This window comes from Merops nubicus, unplaced genomic scaffold (genome assembly GCF_000691845.1).
Source record: "Merops nubicus isolate BGI_N331 unplaced genomic scaffold, ASM69184v1 scaffold18399, whole genome shotgun sequence".
Classification (NCBI taxonomy): domain Eukaryota; kingdom Metazoa; phylum Chordata; class Aves; order Coraciiformes; family Meropidae; genus Merops; species Merops nubicus.
In genome coordinates this window covers 2564-27808 of record NW_008629161.1, presented here as the reverse complement: position 1 = coordinate 27808, position 25245 = coordinate 2564, and the positions used below count along the sequence as shown (strand labels likewise).

The following is a 25245-nucleotide window of genomic DNA, read 5'->3' as shown; positions in this document are numbered from 1 at the left end:
ACAGCAGGAATTGGCAGCTTCAATTAAGCGGTGCTCTGCATTGTTTTCATAGCACATCAGACATTCCTAAATACATTTACAATTGGAAATACACAAAATATACTGCCAAGAGATAACAAGCAGGCTGTTTTCTTGGTCTGGAAGCTCTTCTGTGGCAGAGTCCTTTTCACCTCCTGAGTTCCTTTCGGATACTTCAGCTTGAGCAATTGTTTTTTCACAGAGTCCTTCTGTGAACTGGTTGGGTTCAGTCAAGAGCGAATGAGTTGGGTTTTGCCTTTTTTCCCCTCCTGTTTCTTTAGTTTAAAAAAAAGAGTTTTTTTCTTTCAGTGGGCCATATTCCTGTAAATAAGTGTACCTTAAAATTACTGGATGAAGATACTTTTCTTAGTAGGGATCCAGTAGACTTGTGCAAATTTCCTGAATTTTCACCTTAACTTTAGAAAGCCATTCTTTCGATGGCTTTTTCTTCCTGTCCTGTGCATTGTTAAGAGAAAGTTTTATTTAGAGAAATATCAAGTCCTTAGAATTTAGCCAGCTATTGTTTTTACTTGTGGGCAGTTCTTGGTGGTGCTGAAAGAGCACATCTGCCAACAGCTGACTAGATTTGACATTCTAGAATAAATCCAGGATGTAAAACGGGCAGAGAAAGTGTTAACTTGATCTGCAGTAAAACCGCCAGTAAGAGTTTAATTCAGAGATGGTTTCCTTGAGCGTCTTTGGTGATGTCAGGTTAATCAGTCATGGATCTTCCATGTTTTTTTCACAGAGCACTATCTTTCGTGTTTAGTTCTCAGAACTGAAAAATTGTCACCATTCCACTAAAGATTATAGATAAGACAGAGGAACATTCCACTTGTCCAAGAATAGGGAAGTTGTAGTGTGAGATTTGGGGGTTGTTTTGGTTTTACTTGTTTCATCTTATGTGCTGAAATGAGCTTTATTTCTTCAGTCCTTTGCAGAATAGCGTACAGTTCACAGTGATGAGACTTCAGAGGTACCTTGTCTCATGTCCTTGTTATTTCCCTTGGCATTTTGACTGTGTTGCAGCTTCCCTCTTCATGAGGATGTTGGGTTAGCATCCTGTTCTCAAAGCTGGAGAAACAAAGGCCAGTAGTTTGTCCCTCCTAGTGATAAGGGAAGGATGCTTATCTAATTGATAACAATCACTGGCTGCCTTAATTTAACAGCTAAGGGTTTTTTGAGGGGTAGGGCTTCTGTATGTTTTAGTCAGGGAAGGAAAATAAGTTTAAGAGTGCTTGATGTAGATATTTATATAATTTTACTGGGAGTTTATGAGGAAGTGTGTATCTGTTTTAGGGGTACCAAAGTGGTTGAAAATGGCTTCGGAGGCCCCACTTCCCCATCTGTGCCAAAGATGGGTATGGTATGGGCAGAAAAACACTCATGTCAGAGAACTTGGCACAATTTAGCCAATTGACATGAGCTTTTTTTTCTGCTAATGAGCAACAAAGACAAACTCTGAGAAACCCACCTCAGCTTCCCTCTGGCCACTTCTGCTCCCCCCTATCTGGTCTCCAGCCCCCTCACTGGACATCAGCAGCCAGTCCCTTGGGTGAAACCATGGCAGCGCAGGAGGTGGAGGCTGGTGTGTAGCAGTTACTTTGCTGTTCCTTGTTTCTCATGCAGTGGTTTTGGTGTGGGCCACTCCATGGGCAGCAGTCCCCTCAGAGTCCCCTGCTGTTCGCTCTCTGCCCCTGATGAGGCCACTCCTCTGGGCTGCAGCCTGGTTCAGATGTCTCCCCTCGTGCCTCCTCCATCCGGCGTCCCTCCCTCCTGCCCTGCCACTTTTCCCCAGTGTCCATCGTGCCCTGTGTGGGCGTTTGGTCTGGGCACTCTGTGGGCACCCCTGCAGGGAGCACCTCTCCATCCAGCTGTACCTCAGCCACCTCTGGCATGTAGCTCAGCCACTCCTCATAAGACATACTTGATCTACACACAGTTCTTTTGATTTTAAAAATACGGTTACTGTAGCAGGGAAGAGAGTTTAGTTGTTAGAGCCTAAAAATTCAGAGTGAGTAGATAGATAGTTTTGTTTGGCCACAGACAGGTAAGGGGAGTAGGTAAGCACATGGATGTGTTGGCAAAATCAAGCTTTGGTTCAGGATGCAGGATAATATCTTTCTACAAGTGACAGACTTGTCGGCTGTTCATATAGGGGGGGTTCACTTGCAATTTTTTCCTTTTTTTTTTTTTTTTCCCCCCTGTCCTTTTACTGGGCGTGTTTTGTCTTTGGTAAGTCCCTCTGAGAGCCATGTTATCTGTTTCTAACTGCCAGAACTAGCTGGAGTGTTCTGAAAGGAGTATTTATACTTTGCAGATGCTGCTTGTCACTGCTAGTAAGAGAGGTGGAAGGCAGAAAAGGGGGCTTGTGGCTTGGGCTTAATTCCAAAACCACTTCCTCAGTGTAGGGGAATAGAGTCGGGGGAGTTCTGCCAGCTTTGTTTGAAGTAGCTAATATTTAAGAGTGAGAATGCTATCCACGATGTAACAGAGTAAAAAAGAGTAATTTTGCCTTCATCTTCTCTGTCTCTGTGTTTTTAACTTCCTATCTTTAGCTTTTATTACGAACTTCTTTGTTTTGCTCATGTTTTCAGGGTCAGGTAGTTGGCTTACTTAAAAGGTCACTTAAACAAGCACTTCTTGGTGGTAGCATGACAAGTTTTGTATGACCAAAACCAACCTTTATTTTTTTTTAAGTTATACATAAGAAAAACCTTATATTACAGTATTTTTAGTGTGAAAATAAGTTATTACACCATTAGAGCTTGGAAGTTTAATAATGGAAATGCAGTTTAAACTGAAAAGTGTGGAAATTAATGAGATAAGATATACTTCAATATTGTAGTTCTAATAAGGGGTTCCTTAGCGTAATGCTTTCTTCAGTAATGTACATGTGGCAGAGGACCTCTCAGTATTGTTACTGTGTACTTCAGGAAATGGTTTAAGTCTCAGTTCTGTTGTTTTTGTGAAGTCCCATCCAGCTGTTAACACTCCTATCAAAGAAGGTGTTCAGGAAAGCAGTCAGGAGCCTGCTGAGGGGAGTGAGGAGAAAGCAGGAGCCAAAAGAAGGAAGTCTTCCATCCCAAAAGTAAGTGACTGAATTTGTCCTCTATTCTACAAGAAACAGTTTTAATTCTGAACTGTTGTCCTGGTTTGGGGTAGAACAGAGCTGGTTCCGTTCAATGATTTTACTTTTCAGCTAAAGCTTTTCTAATTAACATCACCCTCTGAAGTTAGCAGTATATTTTTGCAGAGTGTCTGCTTCTAGCAGTGATAACACTCCATGTTTAGAGTTACCACCAAGGACTGGTGTGCAGACCAAGGTCACTGCTAAGCCCTGTGCACCACATGGAGTCGGGCAGAAACATGTGCAGGGAGGAGTGGACAAGATAAGTGACCCTAAAATTGACCAATGGTGTATTCCATCCCGTATCCCTCATATTCAGCATAAAGCTGAAGGATCGTGAGGCTTTTCCTCAAATTGTTTCCTCCCTTTTGCTGCTCCTGCAGGGGCTAACATCTGAGGAGGGCTCTGTCCATCCTGCCTTTGATCCCGAGCTGTGTGTTCCTGAACCGAGTCCCAGAACCCAGCTCCTGCACCCAGCTGCACTCTGCCACTGAGTCCAGCCTGGGACTTTTCCCCAGGGGCTGCTCCACAGCTCGGGGCTGACAGTGACATATTGTGATCAGGGGGCAGTTGGGTTCCATACTGGTTTTGTGTGTATATATATATTCCATTTTATTACTATTTCACTATTATTAGTAGTAGCAATATTAAAGCTGTGTTCCTTTTCTTTTCTAGTTGATGTTTCTCTCCCTCATTCTCTGTCCCTTTTTGGGGGGCAGAGGTGGGCATCTGTTACAGGTCTGGGGGCAGCCCTGTCCCTAAACAGTGACAACTGTATTTCCAAGTTTTTACTTAAATACTTTAACAGTGTTTTAACTGTTTTAATTGCCTTGCCTGTGCTACTTTTCAGAGATACATATAGTAATGTTGTTCTTCCTCTGTATTCCGTTTAAGGTGCTGTGTGTGCTTTGAAATTTATTTTATTTACTGGTGTGTATTTCTAAATCATAATGTACTTAAACTAAATCCATACAGTACTTCCTAGGCAGGAGAAGGTGGAAATGGTCACCAGGATTTAGCTTTAAGTTCCCCTTCTTGTTTTTTAAGACTTTTTAATATCACAGACAGGTATGACTGTCCCCTTTCAGTTATGACAGTGTTTGTTGACAGGCCTAATGGAGCATTAGATTCTGTCGGGGCTGAACAGATTCTTCATCCTGCTAGCCTCAACAGATAGTAAGAATCAGTTTGAATTGGGCCATACTCCTACTGGACTAATGAGGTTATAGGTGGATGTAAAGGATTTCATGGCAATATCGATTGAACTCTTGAGTCAGGAAAGTATCTGTGAGTAATTGGGATTCACTAGTTTATGTAGACAGAGTTCAGCTTCTTTCTTTTGTAAATGTGTGTATACCTTAGAGTCCTTGTGAGACATGGTTGTTTGGTTCTCTTCAAATGTATTGTTTTCATACTAAAGAAAGTGTGTTTCTGTCTGAAACACCTTTATTTCAGCTTGCTGGTGCTGTATCTAGTTTGTACTGTAAGAGTTGAACCTTCCTAGCTTACCGTACACTTCATGGCAGTAGTGTAGTACCCTGCTTTGAACGTTGTCTGTCCTTTAATATTTTGGCTTGTTCATGTGGGATTATTTTTCATGTGGCACAGAAGAGATGTTGTGTGCCATCTCTTCTCTGTTTTGTGTTTTAGTTTTGTGTGTTTTTTTGTGTTTGTTTTTTAAGGAGACTAGAATTCTAAAATGACAAAAATTGTGATGCAGGTGGGATTGATGTAGTTGTTCTATGCCATTTATTTCTAAGTCTTTCTGGAAATTAGTGCTCAACAGTATGAGCAGTACTTAAATTGTGTCAAAATATTTCAAATAGATTTGCCTTAATTTTTAATGTTCTCCTTTTGATTATTTGCCAAGATTGAATATAGTCTTCCTCTGGGTGTAGCTGTCTGTCCTTTAGTCCAAATAATCTGCAATATGTCAGATACACAGTGGATGTTCCTTATTAGGATTAGTGCCTAGTAGCTGTAATAGCTTGTTTTTTCAAGAGGAAAAAAGACTTAATTTGAGGAAAAAAATATAAATTAAAAATTAGTATGCTGGTGGTCCACTGAGAGGTGATGTCAAGAGTTGTTTTGATGATTTGGAGACTGTGGAGTTATTGATGGGTTATTTCTCTCAACTTCTTTCTGCTTAGAGTGTTCCTTATTTTACTTTCACATGTGGAAGGTCAGTGTGATTTGGGTTCTATGAGCTATACTTCAGGAGCACTCTTCAATATATAATTTCCTGGTAGTATTAGTAAACCAGTACTGTTCTGTCTTCTTGCCTGTGCATGCTACTGATAAAAGCATTTGTTCCTCAGTATCTGCTACTACCTGGGTGAAACTTTTAAATTGGGCTGGTTCATCAGTTTGCTTTGATATGCATTTACACAGCAAGCAGCAGGTGCTGGTTAGGAATGACCTGAGCTCCATATTTCTCCTGAAAAGTGCTTTCAGGCTGGCCTGAGCTGGCACTGTGAAAAAGAAGCAGAAGAGCCATTTAAACACAAAAGGTGAAATGGAAGATCCTGAACAAGTTGTTTTTACATAGATTTCTGTAATTAGTCTCAATTAGTTAATCAGTTTAAGGCAACGTGTGGAGCAAATTTGCTCCTTTTCTTTTGATAGTGATGTAGCTGTCACATTCTTTTAACCCATCATTGTACTCTGCTTTCCTGTGGTTTTAGTGTACCAGTGATTCTTCTGTCTTAACCTTGTAATATGTAAAATGACTCAGTGCTACAATATGTCTTCAGGTAATTAGGAGCACTGCATGGGTATCCTCGTGCCTGAATTGCTTTGTTAAGTGTTGAAATTTTAAGAAATGCAGCTACTTTAAAAGGCAATTTCACAAAAGGTGCTTGCTAGTGGGACAAGGTGATACCACTAAAGTTGAGAGAGTTAATTGAAGATCTAAAAACCATGCACATACACAGGCTGCAAGGTAGTGTTGATTGTTTTCAAGTAAATTATTACAAACTCCTGATTTTTCAAGTCTTAACAGCTCACCTGAAATGAAAACTAGTATTTTATGGTATAAAAAAATACCAACCAAGCAAACAAACCACAGCAAAACAGGGAAAAAGGCATAGATTAGATGACACAAGTTATCACTGATTACCATCACACAACAAAACAACTTGTTTGTGGTCCGTTTACTACATTAGGTCTTTGTTTAGTAGAGTGACATTGTGCTAAGTGTGTGCTGTGACTTGGATATCCATCTGTATGGAGCACACAAACAGTGATCCAGTTGTAAGTTGAGTGCTGTTGTGCACACTTAGAAGTACTCCTGTAATGGTGATAGTGATGGAAGAAGTGTAGCTGTGCTATCATGAACACAAAGTGGAATTTAAGTTCCACCATAGTATATTGCTGTATTTTGACTTCTTCTGACAGCTGTCTGCCATCGGGTACTGGAGAAGGTGGTCTTGCCTTAGGCTTTTAATGTGTACCTAAGAAACGAGTGTACCTAAACACTTGCACTATTTAAAGTGAAAAGCAGCGTGGTGGTCATTAGCATGTTCTCTTTTCACTACAAAGTACTTTTCAATGCATTTTTTTATACACTTATGTTGACTCCCTTTACAGTTATCCCCTAAAGGGGATAATAACTTGCCTGCAGAAGCTGAAGTAGAAGAAAAGGAGATGGATACTTCAAAGGAAGATGATCTACCTTCTGAAAAAAGCAGTAAGGAAGTAGGTGAAAGCTTTTCTCTTGTATCAAAGAATTTCTTAATATTATGTTGATTGATGTAAATGTATTACTGATTACTAGGAAGCTACAGTTATGACTGCTGTGACAGGATCAGAAGGAATTATATAAAACTTTCTGTGTGTTCACTGATGTTTGTATCTGTCATCGAAGCTAATGGGAATTGAAGCTTTAATCAGAGAGAAAACTTAGTCTAGCTTGTCTGTAAGTTCAACTGAAACAGATGGAACAATGTGTTTTTATATTACCTATTCTGTATTACAAATGTACTTTTTAAAAAGACTAGATAAAGCTTTTAGGCAGATTAAAACATTACTACATACCTTTATTTTAAACAGAAAGTTATTTAGTACTTTGTTTCTTTCAGAGAAAAAATAGTGATTAGAGGATAATCAAGATTTTAGTAATATGTACATAGGTGCCTGTTGCTTTTTTATTACAGGAGTCTTGCCTAGATTATGTGCCAGCGTCTTCAGTTGTGGAAAAAAATTAGAATAATTTAAAATATGGTTTTGTTTTGTTAAGACTCTTAGCACGATTTTTAATTTTCACAGGATGTGGTGAAAACAAATGATGCTTCTATTCCTAAAGTTGCTCGAAGAGGAAGAAAAAGAAAGGTAACGAAATGTTCAATTACTTCAACTTACTGGCATTTTTGGATGTTGTGACGCTACATATTTTCTTTAATGACAGATTATGCATAAGTTTAAGTACTTGACACCCTCCTCTACCCTTTCAAACAGCTGAAAGTTTTGTCGGAATTAAAGTTTTTCCAGAGGGCGTTTTACAGGTCTTAATTCTGTTTGAATTTAGCGTAGAGTGTTCCCATCTTTTCCCAAACTGTCTGTTGCAAGTAAGAAAAACGTAAGATAGAAACTGTTGCTAGACTGCTAATAAAATAGTCTGTTTTGAAGGTCTGAAAAATTTATTTCAATATCTTCATCAAACAGAAATTACACCTGAAATATTCCCCCTTTTCATGAGGTTGTGACTTTGTGGTCTCTTCAATCTGGGAAAAATTTCAGTTACTTTGAAAGAGGCAGTTTGAGCTGTTTGGTCAGCATGCTGCAGCCTTAATGTTCATTTGGTCACACAGCAAGCCAGATCAGGGCGCTGACCCAACTCAAAACTAGATTAAAATGGGGCAAAGTTTAATTTTAATTTGAAACCTCTAATTGGTATCATTAGTGCTGACAACAGGGATGGGAGGAGTGCGAAATAACAGTGAGCTTAGTGTGGCTGTCACGGGCAAGTAACATGCTGAGTATCATCTGCTTCACAAAAAAGAAAGGTTCATGTTTGGATGCTCCTGCAAAAATGACTTGAATATTTTAAAAATATAATTTAAAGAATACCTTTTTTTTTTTTAGAAAAAGTAAATTTTATAGAAATCTAAAGTAAAATTCAAAGAAAACTTGTGGTCTGAAACAGCAAGAAGTTGAGTGTCTGTGGCTGTGCATACATGTGATTTCAGCTTGTAAATGGGAAAGAAGCCTCACAGGTGACAGAGGCACAAAAACCATCTCATCCTTTGCTTTATCAAAATACCACTCAAATCCTGTGGTAGTGGTGTTTCTTCTTTTGCTTTATTTGAGGTGGGTTTTTTTTTTTTGCACCTTGTAAGGCACTGCAGGCCTGAGAAGATTTCCTCTGTCACATTTGCTAGCTTCATCTGACAGAGTTGTGTGGCATGTGCTGTGTGGCAAGGGGTGTAACCAGAAGGTTGCTTTGCTATAGGCCATAGCTGAACAGAAAACCAGCATCGTGAGGGATGTTGTGTGTGCTCATGGATCAGAAAAGAGGACTGGCACAGCAGTTATATTGCTTTGAATGTGTTTCTTATTTGCCTTAAGAAACATGGTGTTTTCTTCTCCTGGCTTTGCTAAAAAAAGGCATTCTAACAGGTGTTTTTCTGTCTTCATTTAAACAGCCTTTTTGTAGGCTTATGGAAAGCATAGTTAATACAAGATTCACCTCTACTCTGTTCTACTTTCAGATTTGTCTCTGTTCTTTAAAAATATCTTCTATTATAGGTGCCCACAAAAAAATATTAAGAAAAAAATATGTATTTGCCCATAACTTTTCTGTTGCTGCTAGGTGATGCTCCTGAATCCAGGACACTAAATTCTGTGAAAATCTTCTCCAGCTGGGGTTTTACTCAATTCTTTTCATCCCTATATGTGGATGTGGAATGTTTCTGCAGGGGGATACATACCCTTTCATCAAGATCTTACTTTGTCATAAGTTCTATCTGTCTTTACAACCCCCCCTAAAATGACTCCATAGGTGAAGGTCTTTGTGTCCAGTTAGTGTGGTTCAACACAGTTTCTCAGTGTGAATAATTGGCTGTAGAGCTGGAAGCCGGTGTTCTTCTAAATAGCTCCATCTACTGGCTTGGTACTTTGGTGAGGGGAGATGATGGCTTCTAAAAGGAGACTTAAAACTGTTGTTTGAGGAAAGAATTGAGATATCTGCTCCCTGTGTTTTCTCACCTGTGAAATTAATTCCTCAAATCAGGCTGAAAAGCAAGCTGAAGCTGAGGAAGCAGCAGCAGTGGCAACGGCGGCAGTGGCAGCGGTGGTGGCAGCAGCAGTGGCAGCAGCACCTCCTGTGTCAGTGTCTCCAAAAGTAAGCCCCAAAAGAGGAAGACCATCAGGTAACTTTAAAGGAAAGATTTGGTTTCTTACACCACAGGAATATTTTAGGAGAGTTAGTACAGGAGCTTGTCGCTATCTGCTGAACTGCTACAGAGTATTTTCTCATGCTAAAGATGGTCTTTGCTAATAGATTGTAATGAGAAAACATCTCATCTCAAACAGAATTTAGGACATAAATAGATTTAAATTTTTAGTGTTGATGCTCAGTCCTCAAAAGAATACTCATTTGGTTTGGGTGCAAGTATCACCTCTAGAAAAGCCTTCTTCATGCTTCAGCACTGCTAAACTGTAGATATACAGTAACAGCTCTTCGTGCGTTTTCACTCCATAAAGGTTTATGTTCCTTTAAGGTCTATAAAATACTTAAGTTGTGTTAGAAAATCTATAAAACACAAGGAATAGAACCACAGAGCCTGTAGGTGGAGCTCAGAGGACAGCAGAAACAAAGAGCTGGAGAGACTTGTTTAAACAGATGTTAAAGGCAGCTTGTGTAAATTGGTAGACACAGGAGAAGATACAGCTTTTCTTAAAAGGTGTCATTAGAACCATTTGGTGATAATGCTGCAGTCTCTTTCAAAGTAGTAGTGTTCTAGTTCATTGGAATTTTTGTGGCAAGTTTGCAGATATTCTTCAATTGATCATTTACTACCTTGGAAAGCAATACTTGCAGCAGCTAAGTACTTAGTATGAGCATCCTAGTCTGGGAAACAAATAATTTGTACTCCGATGTACCTGCTGACAGTGTGAAAATAACTTTCTAGAAGTGCAACCACAGTTAACTAGATTTAATTACTTTGGTCTTGGAAGCTGTGAGTAAATTACATATTACTTCAGCTACCCTTCTGCTCCTCCTTCCCCCTCCCCTTTTTTCATTACATGTACTAAATTCACACTTTTAATATTTGTCTGTGGCTTTATATCGACGTTTTCTGTTTGTTCTTACCTAACTACTGTCTGTAAGAGCAGGAAAGTATCTGTAAGAGATGCTTTCACCTCCTGTGTAAAATACCTTTCTAAAAGATGCACTATGCAGCCTGTTCTGGTGATAGTATGATGTGTGCACCTCTTGCTTAACAGCACTCCATGCTGACACCAAGAGGAGTTTAAACCCCGAGGACTTGGCTTCCTAACTAGATGTTCACTGTGGATGTGTACCAAGAAGGCAGACATGCTGTCTTATTCCTAGCAATGCAGTGAATCTAAGGAAATGCAAAGTTTTGGTCTATACTGTAGTTTGAGTCAGGAGAAATGGCAGACGCCATCAATACATCTAAAAATCATGGCAAGTAGTCTGCGTAAATGGAGACACTAAATGACTTCTTTCTATGCTCTGATTTCAGACTTTCTCATTCTATGTTTTGAGACATTCGTATTGGTTATGCAACATATAAAAAAATTCATAACTACAGAGATTGAGAAAAAAACAGCAAGAATTAATAGTTGGATCCTGTGGCTAAAAAGCTATCAAGGCTGTTAATTTACCAATTGGCTAAAACAGCTACAAGGTTTTCAAAGAGATCTTGGTTAAAGTTTGGTACTAAACGCACAGATTTTGTATAGTAACAAAGTTAGGGTATGTGTTTTAAGTGTAGCTTCTGTCTGTTTGGTAAACCTTACCTCACAGACAAGGAGCAGGTGCTGGCTGTGGACTAACTTGTTATTTCTGTGTAAATACTAGCTTCTGAAGTAAAGGTTCCAAAACCACGAGGGAGACCCAAGCTAGTGAAACCATCTTGTCTTTCAGAGAGTGACTTGTGAGTTGTTCTATTTTCTTTTTTACATAAAAAAATCATTGTAAATTTCATTGTAAATTGTATTGTCCTTGTTAAGATTTCATAATTGGTACTCAGTTCCTGATGGGTTTTGCCCCTTAGTATTCAATACGAGTTACTGTTTGCTTTGATACTTACAGCTCAGGTAATTAATACGTAGCAACTCCAGGCAGTACACTTCTGGAACAAGAGACAGGTGATCTTAACCTTCCTAACTTGTAAAGTCTGTGAAAAACTCCTTGTGTCATTGTATACGGAATGAAGAGGAGGAGATACTTAAAAGACAACATCATGTAAAACTAAAATACGGATTTTGGTTTTTAAAATTGTGTTTCAGAAATATGTTCTGAACAAATTCCAATCCTATTTATTACCTAAACATTGGGGCTTTTACCATCTTCAGTTCTTGTGTCAAGTCCTTAGTGGTTGTAGTAATTGAAGGAAAAGTTGAGCATTAGTGTAGTTTACTACAGATTAGCAGATGCTAATACTGGAGTTTCAGGATATGTACACCTGTAATAAGTATACTTCATAAAGCTAGTTTACACTAGATGCACTCTTGGTGCTGCAGACAGGTATGTGTGTGGAGAACTTCTGAGCATTAAATTCTTAGGTTTGGATCTATGCACATGTATTAACGTTAACTTCATTAGGGCCTTCATACTATTATTTCTTTGCTTCTATGCATAAGTAGTGGCCTTTAATTTAAAAAACCCAAACAAATGTGCATATTCTTTGAAGAGTCATTAAATGAACTGAGAGTGAATGAACTTGGTATTTTCTAATACTCCGTGGTTAAAAAAAAAAAAATCAACTTCCCAGGTTAGAAGAATGTGATATTTTAAACTCACTGTACGTAATGAATATGATGCCTAAATACTGTTCATGTTTTAGTGTTAATGAGGATGAGAAGGCAAAGAGAAAAGGACCAGAAGAAAAGCCCAAAAAGCAAGGGAAAAAAGATGAGGAAAGTCAGAAGGAAGAGGAGAAATCGAAGAAGGAGCTTGACAAAAAAGAAGGCAAGAAAGAGGCTGAACCAAAAAGGAAGAATGCTACAAAAGTGGGCTCTGTGTCAGCTTCTGATTCTGAGGATGATGGAGAAGAACAAGAAGGTGACAAGGTACAATTTTGCTTTCCTGTTATAATAGAGGAAAGTAGTATCACTGAAAATCTTTCTTGAAGTTAATGCTAGATCTCAGTAAAGGTTGGAGTGCTGTGGCTGGCTAATAAGATACATAGAGTGAAAGTTGCAGAACTTCATTTTGTGAAATAATGCTTTCCGGAAGTACTTCACTATTTTTGTAAGAAAAGCATCTTTTCTAAAACTTTTTAACTAAAGATTTAAATGTAGCATTTACTTTGTCAGAAGTTTTTTTCCATCTATGCTATTTGGAGCATAGACTTTTTTTTTTTCCCCCTTGGGTGCATTTAGGAGAACATTTGGCTTGAAATGAAGTTTTTGAAAGGTGTAAAGCTGTCCCTAGCCAACCATTTGGAATGTCTTCCAGTTTTCTGGTGCTTAGGGTATTTGCCTTCTGTTAGGAAAGGACAAAGAGAAAGGACTAAAGAAGCTGAGAAGCTGTCAATATGTGGAGGACTTGTGGGGGAAGCCTGATCTTGTCAGGTTGTTGAACAGAACAGAAATGCTTCAAAGATACTTGGTGTAGGTAGGATTGCCTGTTTACCAAAACAGTGGTTTAATAATCTTGCTTTTCTCATTCCAATTCTAAAATCTCTCCCCCCAAAAAAAAAACACAGAAGAAAAAAGGGGGAAGAAGCTTTCAGGCAGCTCACAGAAGAAACATTGTAAGAGGCCAGCATGAGAAGGAAGCAGCAGAAAGAAAGCGTAAGCAAGAGGAACAAACAGACTCTGAATCGTGAGTATGCTTTGATGTGTGATGTCCACAGGTTACAAGAGTGCTCTGAAACAAACAGAAGGAGACAATATCTGAAAAAATGCCAGAGTGTTTTGCACTGTGTTCTTTTGTTCTCTCCCCTTGACACCTCTTTGCTATTTTAAATTCTTTTTGTGGAAGGATGAAAAGCTCCTCTAAACCAATACATCCTGTTCTAGGATTAATTTCTCAGTTCGGCCTAGAAATTAGGTGGCATCGGTCTTTCTTTCAGTCACTTAGAATTTCTAGCAGAAGATAGTTGGTGAGTTCTGTTTAGAAGTAACCTAAGAATATCTACATGGAAAGGGATCAGTGTGAAAAACTGTTCAGGACAGCCTTGTAATTTTCTTTTAAGTTTTGACTGAGAATGAGTAGGACCTGTGAATCCGTGGTTATGGATTTTTGATCAGGTTGTGGAATGCACAGGAAACCTGGAAAAACACTTCCTTCTGTCTGACAGCTGGAGCACACTGCCAGACAGAAAAGGAAAAAAAATTAAGAATTATACTCTAGCAGGGCAAGCCCAGTTGAATGATACTAAGAGCAGTCTGCATTCAGAAGTTAAATTCTCACAAATGAATCAAGCAGAAGAATGGAGAGAAGATTCTGGCAGAAGCTGGGAGACGGTGGGCAGGTAGGACAATAGGAGGAAGTCTAACTCATTCGTAAGAGCTATTCTGCAAATTGGTGCAGAGGCCACCACCACGAGAGCATAATGGTCCCACCCATACAGTGGGAGGGCAGAAGAAAAGAACAAGCTAAAAATTCAGAGAAAAAGGAAAAAAATTACGATCCTCTTCACCTGTAACAACAAAATCCTACCTTTTTCATATTCATAACAAGAATCTAGTTTGTTTGGGTTTTTAGGGTTTTATTTTATACTCTGTCCCTTTCTTCTCCTATCCCTCCTTGGGAAACCCACCATAATTATTTTACTTGCCTATAGCAAACCTGCACGTTTCTAATTCCAGAGATATTTAAATGATCTTTATCTTTGCAGCTCTTAACATTGCTGTTTAAATCTGACATGCTGATTGATTTCTGCAGTCAAGCTATCGTATATTGATTTCGTTATCAAATCTCCTCTACTTTTACATAGCTGTCATATTTTCTGTACTGCAGAGTAGATGGAGCTTTGTTTTAGTAAGGTAAAGGATTAGTAGTTAATGAATGCATAATTAATTTAATTATACCTGATGACTAACACCACAAAACTCAATATTGATAAAAAATAAAAAGACTTCTTCTTGTGCTGTCTGTTGCTAAGTTCATCTACCAATACACTGAACAGACTGATAGCTTTTTTGGTTACTTTTGTCAGCAGCATGGTTTCCATTTTCTAATCTTTGTAGCTACTTTGTTAATGTTTATTTAAGTCTAACAACAGTGCTTTGTACACTGTTCTGTACATAGACAAAGTTTACATGTACCATTTAAAGAGCATGACCTTGTACTTCAGTTGAAGTAAAATAGTCTTATGTACTTTAAAACTTTTGATTCTGTAAGTGGATGGAGTATGAAAGGAACATGGAAGATGGTAGACTTGCAGGCCTGGATGTTTTATGGATGCGTATTACTGTGACAGGAAGAAAATTAGTTGCACAACATTTAGTCAGGAAGTGCTGAAATATGTGAATTCTAGAATAAGGCTTTGAAACCCCTCAGTAAGGCAAGACTGAAGAACTTCTAAGCAGGGGTTCACAGTCTCCCCTGAATACAGAATTTAAAAGCTTGTCTGAATGGCTTCTGCCTGTCCTCATCCTGTAACTGAGGTGGAGACAAATTTTGTTTTGTTTTGTTTTTCTTGAGACCCAGCTTTATTTTACTGATACAATTAGAGAAAGGGCCAGGAGATTTCAATTAACCTGTAGTAAGTATTTTTCTTTTATTACTGTTTGCTTCAGGAATATTTAAATGATCACTGAAACATTTATGGTCAGTTGGAGGATAATTACACTGTTATAATTAATTTCATGAGAAAATAAGTCACATAGGAACTGAGTATGACTAACTGATCTCTCTAAAACTCCACATGGCAATGTTAAATAATTCTACTCTTTGTGTCAACCTAGTAAAAACATTTTCTTTCAGTATAAGTTAATTCCATACAATACCATTTTACCATTTTGTACATGTAACCAAATCAAAATACAATTTGGAAATGTAATTTTTTTTTTAAAAGAATCCTTTAATTTGCTGCTTCTAGGGAAAAATCATCTGTCACTACAGAGGATTTATCAGCAGTAGTGTAACTAATTTTATTACTTTATGGCACTCTTTGAAAACCCAGATTTGGCTCTTTGGGTTTTTTGCATGCTAATGTTTTAGTGAGAGAATACCTCAGAATGTTTAATCTCATCTGAAAATTGGGGTGGGGGAAAGACTGAAAAATGGACTTTACAACACTGTAAGAACACTTCTAACATTTCTTATAGGCAGAGTAAAGAAGAAGGCAAGAAAACAGAAGTTAAGAAGATGGAGAAGAAGAGAGGTTAGTTTAAAGAAGCTAAACAGTATTTTTGATTATCTCAAATTTTGAATAGTTGCCTGCCTGGATAAGATTACTTTATTCCTAAGGGTGGCTCTGGGGTCTCAGTCTGACATGTTTGATCCATGATTTGCATCCTTCAGGTCCATGAAACCTTGCATTCTTGTTCTTTGTTGGGTCTTTCTTCCTTCAGTGCACTGGAACAGGTCTTCACTCTTCCCATTTTACTGTCGTTCAACCTTTGAACCCTCTATGATCCCCTCTGTTTGTGAACAAGTAACAAAACCTCTTACTCTTTGAACTGAGTCACTTTAGTTCTTCCCTTCATTTTTTTCCTTTTTAACACAATAACCTGAGGGACCTCTTTAAAGTATTTAGATACTACCTCTTACAAGCAGGAGGCTTGCTCAGCAAGAGGCTTGTTCTTCCTAAGCAGGAGGCTTACGTTCAGATTACTGTGGTCTTGTCTACTAACCCACACTTGCAAACTGACCTTCATAGGGATAAGCCATTCTGTTTTTAGTACTCCCATCTTTAAGGGCAAGCCAAACCACTGGCTGTAATTTGTAGTACAGTACAGATCCAGTGGCATGGACTCCAACCAACCCAGTGTTGACTAGTGAAAACAAATTACTCAAAACCATCCAAGATGGATTGGACTTGAAGAAAACTGTTTGCTTGCCATGTTGTGCAGAATATATGCCACTTGTGTATGAAAAAAATCCAAATGGGGGTTCAGCATGTAAATTAGAGATGGACGTGGTCAGTCATCTTGCACACTTGCTGGAGCATGTGTGCTGGGGAACACTTTATTTGGATGGAGTTGGACTGTAACTTGAATCATATCCAAATTACTGAAAACAAAACCACCAAGACCCTGGTCATTAAGGGTTTTACAGCTTCATAACTCTTAGTATTTATGGAAACTGCCTTTTAACCTGGCCCACAATGAGAGGGTCACAGCTCTACATTGAAATAGAAAATTATTATCAGTTTGTAACGCCTAAGGAGAAAGCTATGTAGGTTGCTAACAGTGTGCTACTTTAAAAAGCTGTGTACTTTATTTCTGGTAGTAAGCCCTGTGGTGTGCTCATGTCCGCATGCATCATTATGTGATCTAGAGGGCTTGGCTGTATTTTTCTGTGTGAAGTTCAGATTTGTAGAAGGGTTTCTACAAAAGCAAACCTCCTATTTGGATTATCGAATATTCATGCATATTATTTTTAATCTTCAGAAACATCAATGGATTCTAGGCTTCAAAGGATACATGCAGAAATTAAGAACTCCCTGAAAATTGATAATCTTGTAAGTTTGGCATTTTTTTTTTTAAATGGATTTATGTATATAATTCCAGTAAGAAATACTTGGCACGTGTGTTTGCTTTTAGTTAATGTTCTGAGAATGAATGGAATTTTTTCAGTTTGAAAGATAACTGGTGCTTCAGTGAGTTTACAATGGATGTTAAAAGATCCATGTCAGCAAGCAAAATTGGGATTTTTTTTTTAAATACTTCATACTAAATTATTTACTGGAAACATTCAGACAGAATTCTGGAAAACAGAAGCATCTGTGCCAGCTCAGCCTGAGCCATGCCGAATCACCAGAAGGACCCAGTGACCGCAGAAGTGGCAGACTCCCTGATGTGGCAAGGGATGGAGGCCACCATCTGCTGACCCCATTTGTTGTCAAGGGAAACCTGCTCCTTGCTGGGGGCTCAGACTTGGAAAATTGGTGACAGATGGTTGAGGCTTGCCTGGCCTTGGGACTATTTATTAGCTGCTGATAGTTTCCTACATTAGGACAATAATGGTACAGTAAGAGGAGACCTGAAAGGTATCAAGTATGGCTGCATGACTCTGAAGGCAATGGTGAAGTTATGGGGACCCAGGTGGTAGTCTCCTTCTTGAGGAAGGGACTTCTGAAGGAATGGATAGGGCTGCTAGGAGCTGGCAGGATCTGCCCAAAAGTAGTGGTGCCAAGAAACTGGCCAGCCTAGTTAAAGAAGTTTAAACTAAGAACAGTAGTGGAGGAGAGAGTGAGGAAGTGGTGGAGCAGGATGGTAATCAAATTATGCAGGGTGATGTAAACAGAATTGGTCTTGTAATTAACAGAATTCCTCCACAGGACAGGTTTGAAGCGGCATCACCACAAGCGTGGGCACAGAAATGAGAAAGTGGTGGTAGCACAGCATTATGAGGAAAGCTCTCATAACCTTTCTGGAAAGTCAGCAGAACTGGGTGCCTCTTTGAAGTGGCTGTACACTAATGCATAGAGTGTGGTGAACAGCCCAGAGGAGCTGGATGTTGTCTGCAGTTGTAGGGCTCTCATTGCCTTGGCATCAGAGATTTGGTAAGGTGGTTCATGGGAATGGAGCCTTGCCATGTCTGTGTACATGCTCTTTTGGAAAGATGGGTGCTGGGAATAGAAGATACAGAGTAACTTTGTGCAGGAGACCAGTGGGAATGTGTGGAGCTCTGCAGTGGGACAGATGTTGGGCCAACTGAAAGAGCTTATGGGTCAGGATTAATGGGCAGACCAATATGGGTGACATCCTGAGGATGTCTGCTGCAGATCAGCTGATCAGGCAGAAGCAGAGAATGAAGTCATCTTAAGGCAATCGGGAGATGCCTCAGGTTCAGACTGGGCTCTAGTCCTCTTTGGAGGCTTGAACCATTCTGGTACCTGCTGAAGGGACAACACGGGGGGATTGTACAGCAATCCAGGAGGCTTCTCAGTGTGATAGCAAGTGCCTGGAGGGCTGTACGGGTGAACAAGGAGCTCCTGACTACAGTCAGGACACTCACAAAAAAAACACCCAAAACCCAAATATACAGGAAGTGTAAGCAGGGACAGGTGACCTGGGTGGGTGAGGGCTGCCCTCTGCTTGGCACAGGCGAGAGACTGGATCCTGCTTTGGGCTCAGTAGCACAGTATAGACATGGACATACTGTAGGGAGGTCAATGAAAGGCAGTGAAGATGAATTAAGGGCTTGGAGCATCTGTTGCAGAAGAGACTGAGTGAGCTAGGAGTGTTCAGCCTGGAGAAGAGAAGGCTGAGAGTGGGATCTTCTCCACATGTGGAAAAACCTGAACAGAGTGTGGAAAGATAACAGACCCAGACTCTTCTCAGTGACAGGACAGGAGGCAATGAACACTGATGTCTGTGCAGGAAATACTGATTAACCAGAAGAAAAATCATTTTTTACATTGAGGGTCATCAGGCACTCTCATATTTTCATTTAAAGTCTTCTTACATTTTAGCATCCAGTGTTAAGGCTAGAGAGTGAAAACATAGGGAAGGACCAGAGCTATATCGCTGTATTTTTTTTAAGCTTATTTTAATTTTTATGCCTTCAGTGTTTTAGAACAATACTGCCAGGGTTTCTGCAGTCAAGATTACTGCTTTTGTTAGTTTTGTTTTGGTCTGTTTTTTTCTGTAAGTGAAACCTCAAATCATGAGACCAAACCAAAAATACTTCAGCAGTCTCTCCTTATTTGAGGTCCTATAGGGGATGCAAATCTTCAGAAGTCCGTTTGCATTTACACAACTGTGAAAAAGGAAGCAAAAGGCTTCATTCCGTCTCTGCCTTTATGTACTGCTGAAGACAAGAAGTCTCTCACTGCCACTATTAACTGGCCAAGGAGAGGTGTTAGAGTGACATAATTTTGAGGACTTCCCCCGACTGATTAAATGGTCTTTTCAGTGTAACATTGCAGGGATGGTGCTGAATTGATTTAGTGTTCTTGTTTTGGGAGTGCCATGTGTACAGTGAGAAAATACAAGTGTCAGTGAAGAAATACAGTAGCAAGAGAAGCAGCAAAGGGCTCAACAGTGGAAACTGTGTTGCATTTGGTGTTGGACACAGGTTCTGATAGTAGTAGTAGGACCTGTGCCTGGTGGGACAAACAGCTCTACCTGGCTCCTCTCCAGCAGGGCACAGCTGCTCCCCTCAGCAAGAAGGTAGTGCCTCTGTGAAAACTTGCTTGAAGAAAGTGCAAAACACACTGGGCAGAGAGAAGAGGAGGAGGAGAGGATGGATTGAGAAATGGCAGGGGGAACACCAAGGTCAGAGAAGGGAGGAGGTGCCCCATGTTCCTGGAGCAGGTATTCCCCTGCAGTATGTGGAAGAAACTACAAAAGAGCAGATGTCTACAGTGTGGTCTGTGGTGATCCCACACTGGAGATTTCTCCTGAAGGACTGTGGCCTGTGGGGAGAGCTCAGGCTGGACCAGAGGAGAATGTGAGAGGGGAGGAGTTGCAGAAAGGAGCTGTGATGCCCCTGCTGCACTGCTTCGGGGTGGGCTGGGGAGGGGAGTCTGGGGTGAATTTGAGCATGGGAAAAGGGGGTAAGGAAAAGTGTTGATTTCACAATTGTCTGTTTCTCATGACACAGATCTGTTTCAATGGGTAATACATCAGTTTTCCTCACATAGAATCTGTTTTGCCTACAGCAGTAGCTGGTAATCAATTTCCTTGTCTTTATCTCCACCCCTGCGCCTTCTCACCCTATTTTCTCCCCCTCCACTGTTGTGGAGGGAGAGGTGAGTAGAGTAGCTGGGCAAGCATCGGGCTGCTGGCCAAGGCTGATCCACCAGTGTTAAATAGGAAACATTCATTACCAGTGTGGCCTGTTCTTAAATTACTTTAAGTCTATGGCAAATACTTGTCTCAAAATCACAGATCACTTTTAATAGAGTGTAGAATATTTTTGCTTTGCAGCTGAATGGTTTGACTTGAATAAATCACTGTGTCCTGAGACAGATAGTAAATTCTCCTAAAATAATAAGAAAAAAACAAAACCAGAAAACCCCCCAAACCCCACAGAACTCCTGATTCAGAGGTATAATGGAGCAAATGCCTTGGAATACTGGGGAAAACATTGTAGAGTACGGGAAGGACACTTTGTTTATCATGCTTCTATTTACAAAGTAAACACAATGATAGGAATTCTGAGCATAATCCTAATATGTTGAGGGTGGGTAATACTGATTTCCTCTCATCATAGGAGATACAACTTTATACAAGATGCAGAATATTATTACGACCTGTACTGGGGATGAACCTTGTTAGTTCTACACAGGAAGTGAAATAAGCAAGAGTAGCTGAACATCTTGAAAATAGTATTACAGGAAGATTTTAGAACAGTAGTTCTCAGAAAGGGATCAGAAGCTCACTCAGTGACTTCTGGGTGTGCCGCATAGTGTGTCATTCATCAAACTTTTCACTGAAAAATCTTCAAAGTTCTGTATATTTTAAACTCCAGTCCACTGCAGATCCTCTGCTGCCTGTCTGTGGCAAGTCACTGGGGGAAAATTGTGTATGGAAAACAGCTTCAAGCACAGAAGTACTGAAGTTGTGAAAGTGGCATCAAGCTTGAGTTGGTATTTTGAAAGTATAAAGTTATTTTTAAAAATTACAAGTTATTGAAATAGTATCTGCCTTTTATTACAGAAGTAGCTGAAGGCAACTGATGTTAGTTTTTGTTTGCAAGTTTGGCTGTACAAATTGTTCTAAAATTAAGTACATAGTCAAATTAAGGATATTCCCAGAAAGTATCACTGGCCATGGAAATTAGTACGGCTAATGAAAGATTATTAAAATGTAAGTCACGTCTTCACACCAGTTTCTTGTTTTTGTACAGGATGTGAACAGGTGTATTGAGGCTCTTGATGAGCTTGCATCCCTGCAGGTCACAATGCAGCAAGCTCAGAAACATACAGAGATGATTCTGACTCTGAAGAAGGTGAGATCTGCAATATTAATCAAAGTAACGTGTGTGTTCTTAAAATATCAGTGTTAACTTAATACTAGAGTACTGTGTCCTCTTCTGGTCCCCACAATTCAAGAACAATGCAGACAGACTGGAGAGGGTCCAGAGGGCCATGAAGATGACCAGAGGGTTGGAGAATCTGCTTTATAAGGAAAGAGTCCTTATAAGGGTTAGGTCTTTTCTTCCCAGAGAAGTCTCAAGAAGGACCTTATCACAGGATTACAGCATTTAAAGGGCAGCTACTGAGAGGACAGAGGGTCTCTCTCTCTTCACAAGGAGCCTCATGGAGAAGACATAAGGGGAAGCAGGTAAAGTTGCATCAGAAGAGGTTTCATCTTGATATAAAAAAGGTTTTTTTTTCCAGTGAGAGCAATCACTCGCTGGAAGAGCCTCCCCAGGGCTGTGGTGGAGTCCCAGTGGCTGGAGGTTCTTGGGATGGGACCGGATGGGGTGGTTGATGAACTCATCCAGGCTCCCTTCCCAGGAAGGGCTTGCACCAGATCTCCTTCAGGGTCCCCTCCAGCCTGGGCTGTTCTGGGATTTTGTGGTGCTTCAAAGAGTGTAAAAGTCTGTCATCTCATTTTAGGTTAAATTAAAAATTTCATCTAACTCCTGATGAAATTATATAGATATTTAAATGCCAAAGTGGAGCTCATTGTTTTATTATTTTGATTTCAGATACGTAAATTCAAAGTTAGCCAAGTTATCATGGAGAAGTCTACGATGCTATACAACAAGTTCAAGACCATGTTTCTGGTTGGGGAAGGAGATTCTGTTCTTTCCCAAGTACTAAATAAATCACTTGCTGAGCAGAAGCAGCATGAGGAAGCAAACAAAACCAAAGAACAGTGGAAGAAAGGAGCAAGCAAAAAAACGGAAAAGGAAAAGGACCAAACAGGTACATCACAGTGTTTTTAGTTTCTTGTCATATAAAAGACCTAGTCTCCACCAATTTCTGAGCAAACTTAAAAAAATCTTTGATGTTGGAGTTCTTCCAACAATATTAGAACCTTTATATATCTGAAACAGCCAAGATAATAGTGCTATAACTAATTTTAAAGTTCAAGGGTATAATGTTTTCTGTGGCTCTTTTACCATTGTTGCCTGAAGGCAACAGCAACAACAGAGTTCTTCATATTTTACTTCTATGTGAATTCTTTATTACCTTGTGGAATTAAAAACAAACAAACAAAAACCATTAAAGAAGAGGTACAATAACGTACTACCTTCCAGTACTCAAGTAGCCTTTTGATGCCTATACTTCCGCCTTCGTTTTAACTGCTTAATTTCGTTCATTAGCCTCTCCTGTATCATCCATGCTACTAGATGTAGCAGCAGCTTTTAGCTACTTGCATGCTACTTCTGTGGTACAAGTTTAGTAGTTCAGTCTAACAGGGAAGAAATGGTCATCCTTGAGAGCAGCAGTACTATTTTGGATTAATCATGAGCACCTGTACAAGTACAGCACACTACTGAAAGCTTTCCACAGTAACTGTGCTCTACAATAGCTTAGGTCAGCTATTTAAAAAACAAACAAACCAAACAACAACAACAACAGCAACAACAAAACACAGACCCAAAACAACCCACAAGTGAAAGAAATATATTAAAATAGATGTTCCATTTTTAAATACAGGAAATTGAGACAGAAGCATTATAAAGCTGTATTGCAAATGAATTTAAATCCTTGAAGACACAGGAGTTCTACCCATCTGCTTAAAATTATTTAGATCATTGATCTCCACAGGCACTGAAGAGAAAATATATTTACTTTGAACTTGAATCATGGGAGCAAAACTGTTCCAGAAAACTGTTTGAAAGTTACACCACCTGGATCTGGAATAAAGAAGTTACTGTAACTGAGGTGATAGAGGATGCCAGTGATTCAGAATAACTGTAGTTGAAATGCCACTGCATTTATAACTGCTAAGAAAGCAAGGAGGATGATAATATCCAACCACTTTATGGTGAGAGAAATAATGTATGCTGTAGTAGAGGTTCCACACAGATCTTAGTCAACTCAGTGGTTAACACAGATAATACTTTTAACAGAGTCTAACCTGAAAGACTTTCTACATAGAGTCTTAACTAGTGAAGCTACTACAGATCAGGTTAACACAAGACTTAACACACTAAAATGTCATGTCACTGCCTAGTCAAGCAGAGAATGGTAAGAAGTTTCATTGGAGTAGGAGGATCCTACGTGGAAGTAGATTTTTCCTAATTTGCTACAAAGAGAATTTATGGCTCCTCATGTTTGTACTTCTACACTTTTTAAAATGGAGCTGCTGAAGCTTTACGCTTATCTTTATGAAGCACAATGATTACAGAAGTTTGTGCTTCAGGTGAAGTACAGCTTCAGACTGTCTACGTTGTAAAAAGGGATGATAGCATTGTTTCACTGAATTTGTCCCATGGCATTCAGGTTAGAACTGATTCAGAGTAAATCTAAAATAAAAGGGGCTGTCACTTCTGACTTGGAAGTGACATTCCTCAGCAGTTCACTCACAATTCACTGCCTTGTCATATCATAGCAAAACACAAACACATCACAGAAGTGTTAAAGAGGTTAAATACTCCTGCTCTGATGTCACTACATAAAGCTTCTACTTGGTGTTTCGTCTTCCAGCTTGACAATTATGTGCTATAACCGAACACTTTATTTGTGTATATGGTTTATTCATTATATACATGTTAAGAGTTGAGAATAAACGTGGAACCAGGTGCTTCTCCAATCAGTCTCAAAAATCCCCCCAAGTTATGTGACCAGGTTGGAGTGGTAGACAGAATTTACTACCGAAATATTTTATCTCAGGGCTCAAACATAAATATTACTCCTATTATCTGTAGCCCAGCAAGCACAAGAAGAGCTCGTAAGGGCATGAAATATACACACTGTTGATTTCCCAGTATTAAAGTTATGGAATGAAGGTTGTTGCATGGAATTTTCAGAAGCAGAATCTGTATCAGTGACTGCTTTTTATTTTGTTCCAGCTGCTTGATACCAAGGTGAGGGCAAAACATTTATTGTGTTTGAGTTGATGAAGGTAAAGAAATTACCTGGGGCTTCTCCTAGCAGTTTTGCTTCATGCAGTACTGTTTTTCTTTCCCTTTCCTTTTAAAGGTTCAAAGGTTCTGAATGGAGGGTCTGAAGCTCCAGACACCAACCAGTCACAACACAATGGAGAGAACACTGAGGAAAAGAAAGATAGGCATGAAGTTGCCAGTAAGAAAAAGTGAGTTGTTAACCTTACCAAGCTAAGGATCTGTTCTGCTCCAGCAGAGTCATGTACAAGAGCACAGCAGCAGATGGAAGTTATTTAACCTTGTAGAGGTACTGTTCTCTTTATACAAGTTCTCTCCTGGAAGGAGAACTGGTATGTAGCGACTCTGGGCAAAGTATCAGCCTTCTTCTGTTTCAGAGGACTCAGTGCTTTTCAGTTGGAAGCAAAGGAAGCCTGAATGAAGTCTTACAGAAATTAAGGGGATTTATGAAGTTATTTTGTGAAATCATGTATTCTAATCCATAGTCAAAACTCTTTAGTAAGTGTTCTATAGTGTAGCTATAGGATTGGTCAAATGCAAGTAAACTGCAGGCTAGAGCATAGACCTGTGAAATGTCAGAAATCTGAACACTTTGTAGAGGTCAATGCATTTATTTTTTGCAAACGAGAAGTTGTAAAAATGCTTGAATTTATCAGGAGGCAAGTATTTAAATGTTGGCCTTACTGAAGAATGCTTTGCAGACAAGAGCAACAAGCAGCGAATCTTTTGTAGAATGAGAAATATGTAATAGAATTTA

The 25245-nt window shown here is 39.4% G+C and overlaps 1 protein-coding gene across 1 annotated transcript in view; it reads left to right on the top strand.

Moving 5' to 3' along the window:
- The window catches only part of PSIP1 (PC4 and SFRS1 interacting protein 1), a gene marked incomplete at its 5' end in the record, with an annotated part of 29335 nt that extends 4652 nt beyond the window's left edge, over positions 1-24683 (top strand). The window contains 12 exons of the mRNA XM_008946910.1: positions 2993-3109; positions 6737-6844; positions 7415-7477; positions 9378-9516; positions 11196-11271; positions 12184-12409; positions 13048-13166; positions 15620-15675; positions 16907-16977; positions 21315-21416; positions 22122-22341; positions 24568-24683. Of these exons, the coding sequence (XP_008945158.1) occupies positions 2993-3109; positions 6737-6844; positions 7415-7477; positions 9378-9516; positions 11196-11271; positions 12184-12409; positions 13048-13166; positions 15620-15675; positions 16907-16977; positions 21315-21416; positions 22122-22341; positions 24568-24683 (1413 nt within the window). The remainder of the gene's footprint in view (positions 1-2992; positions 3110-6736; positions 6845-7414; positions 7478-9377; positions 9517-11195; positions 11272-12183; positions 12410-13047; positions 13167-15619; positions 15676-16906; positions 16978-21314; positions 21417-22121; positions 22342-24567) is intronic.
- Positions 24684-25245: the final 562 nt, after the last annotated feature.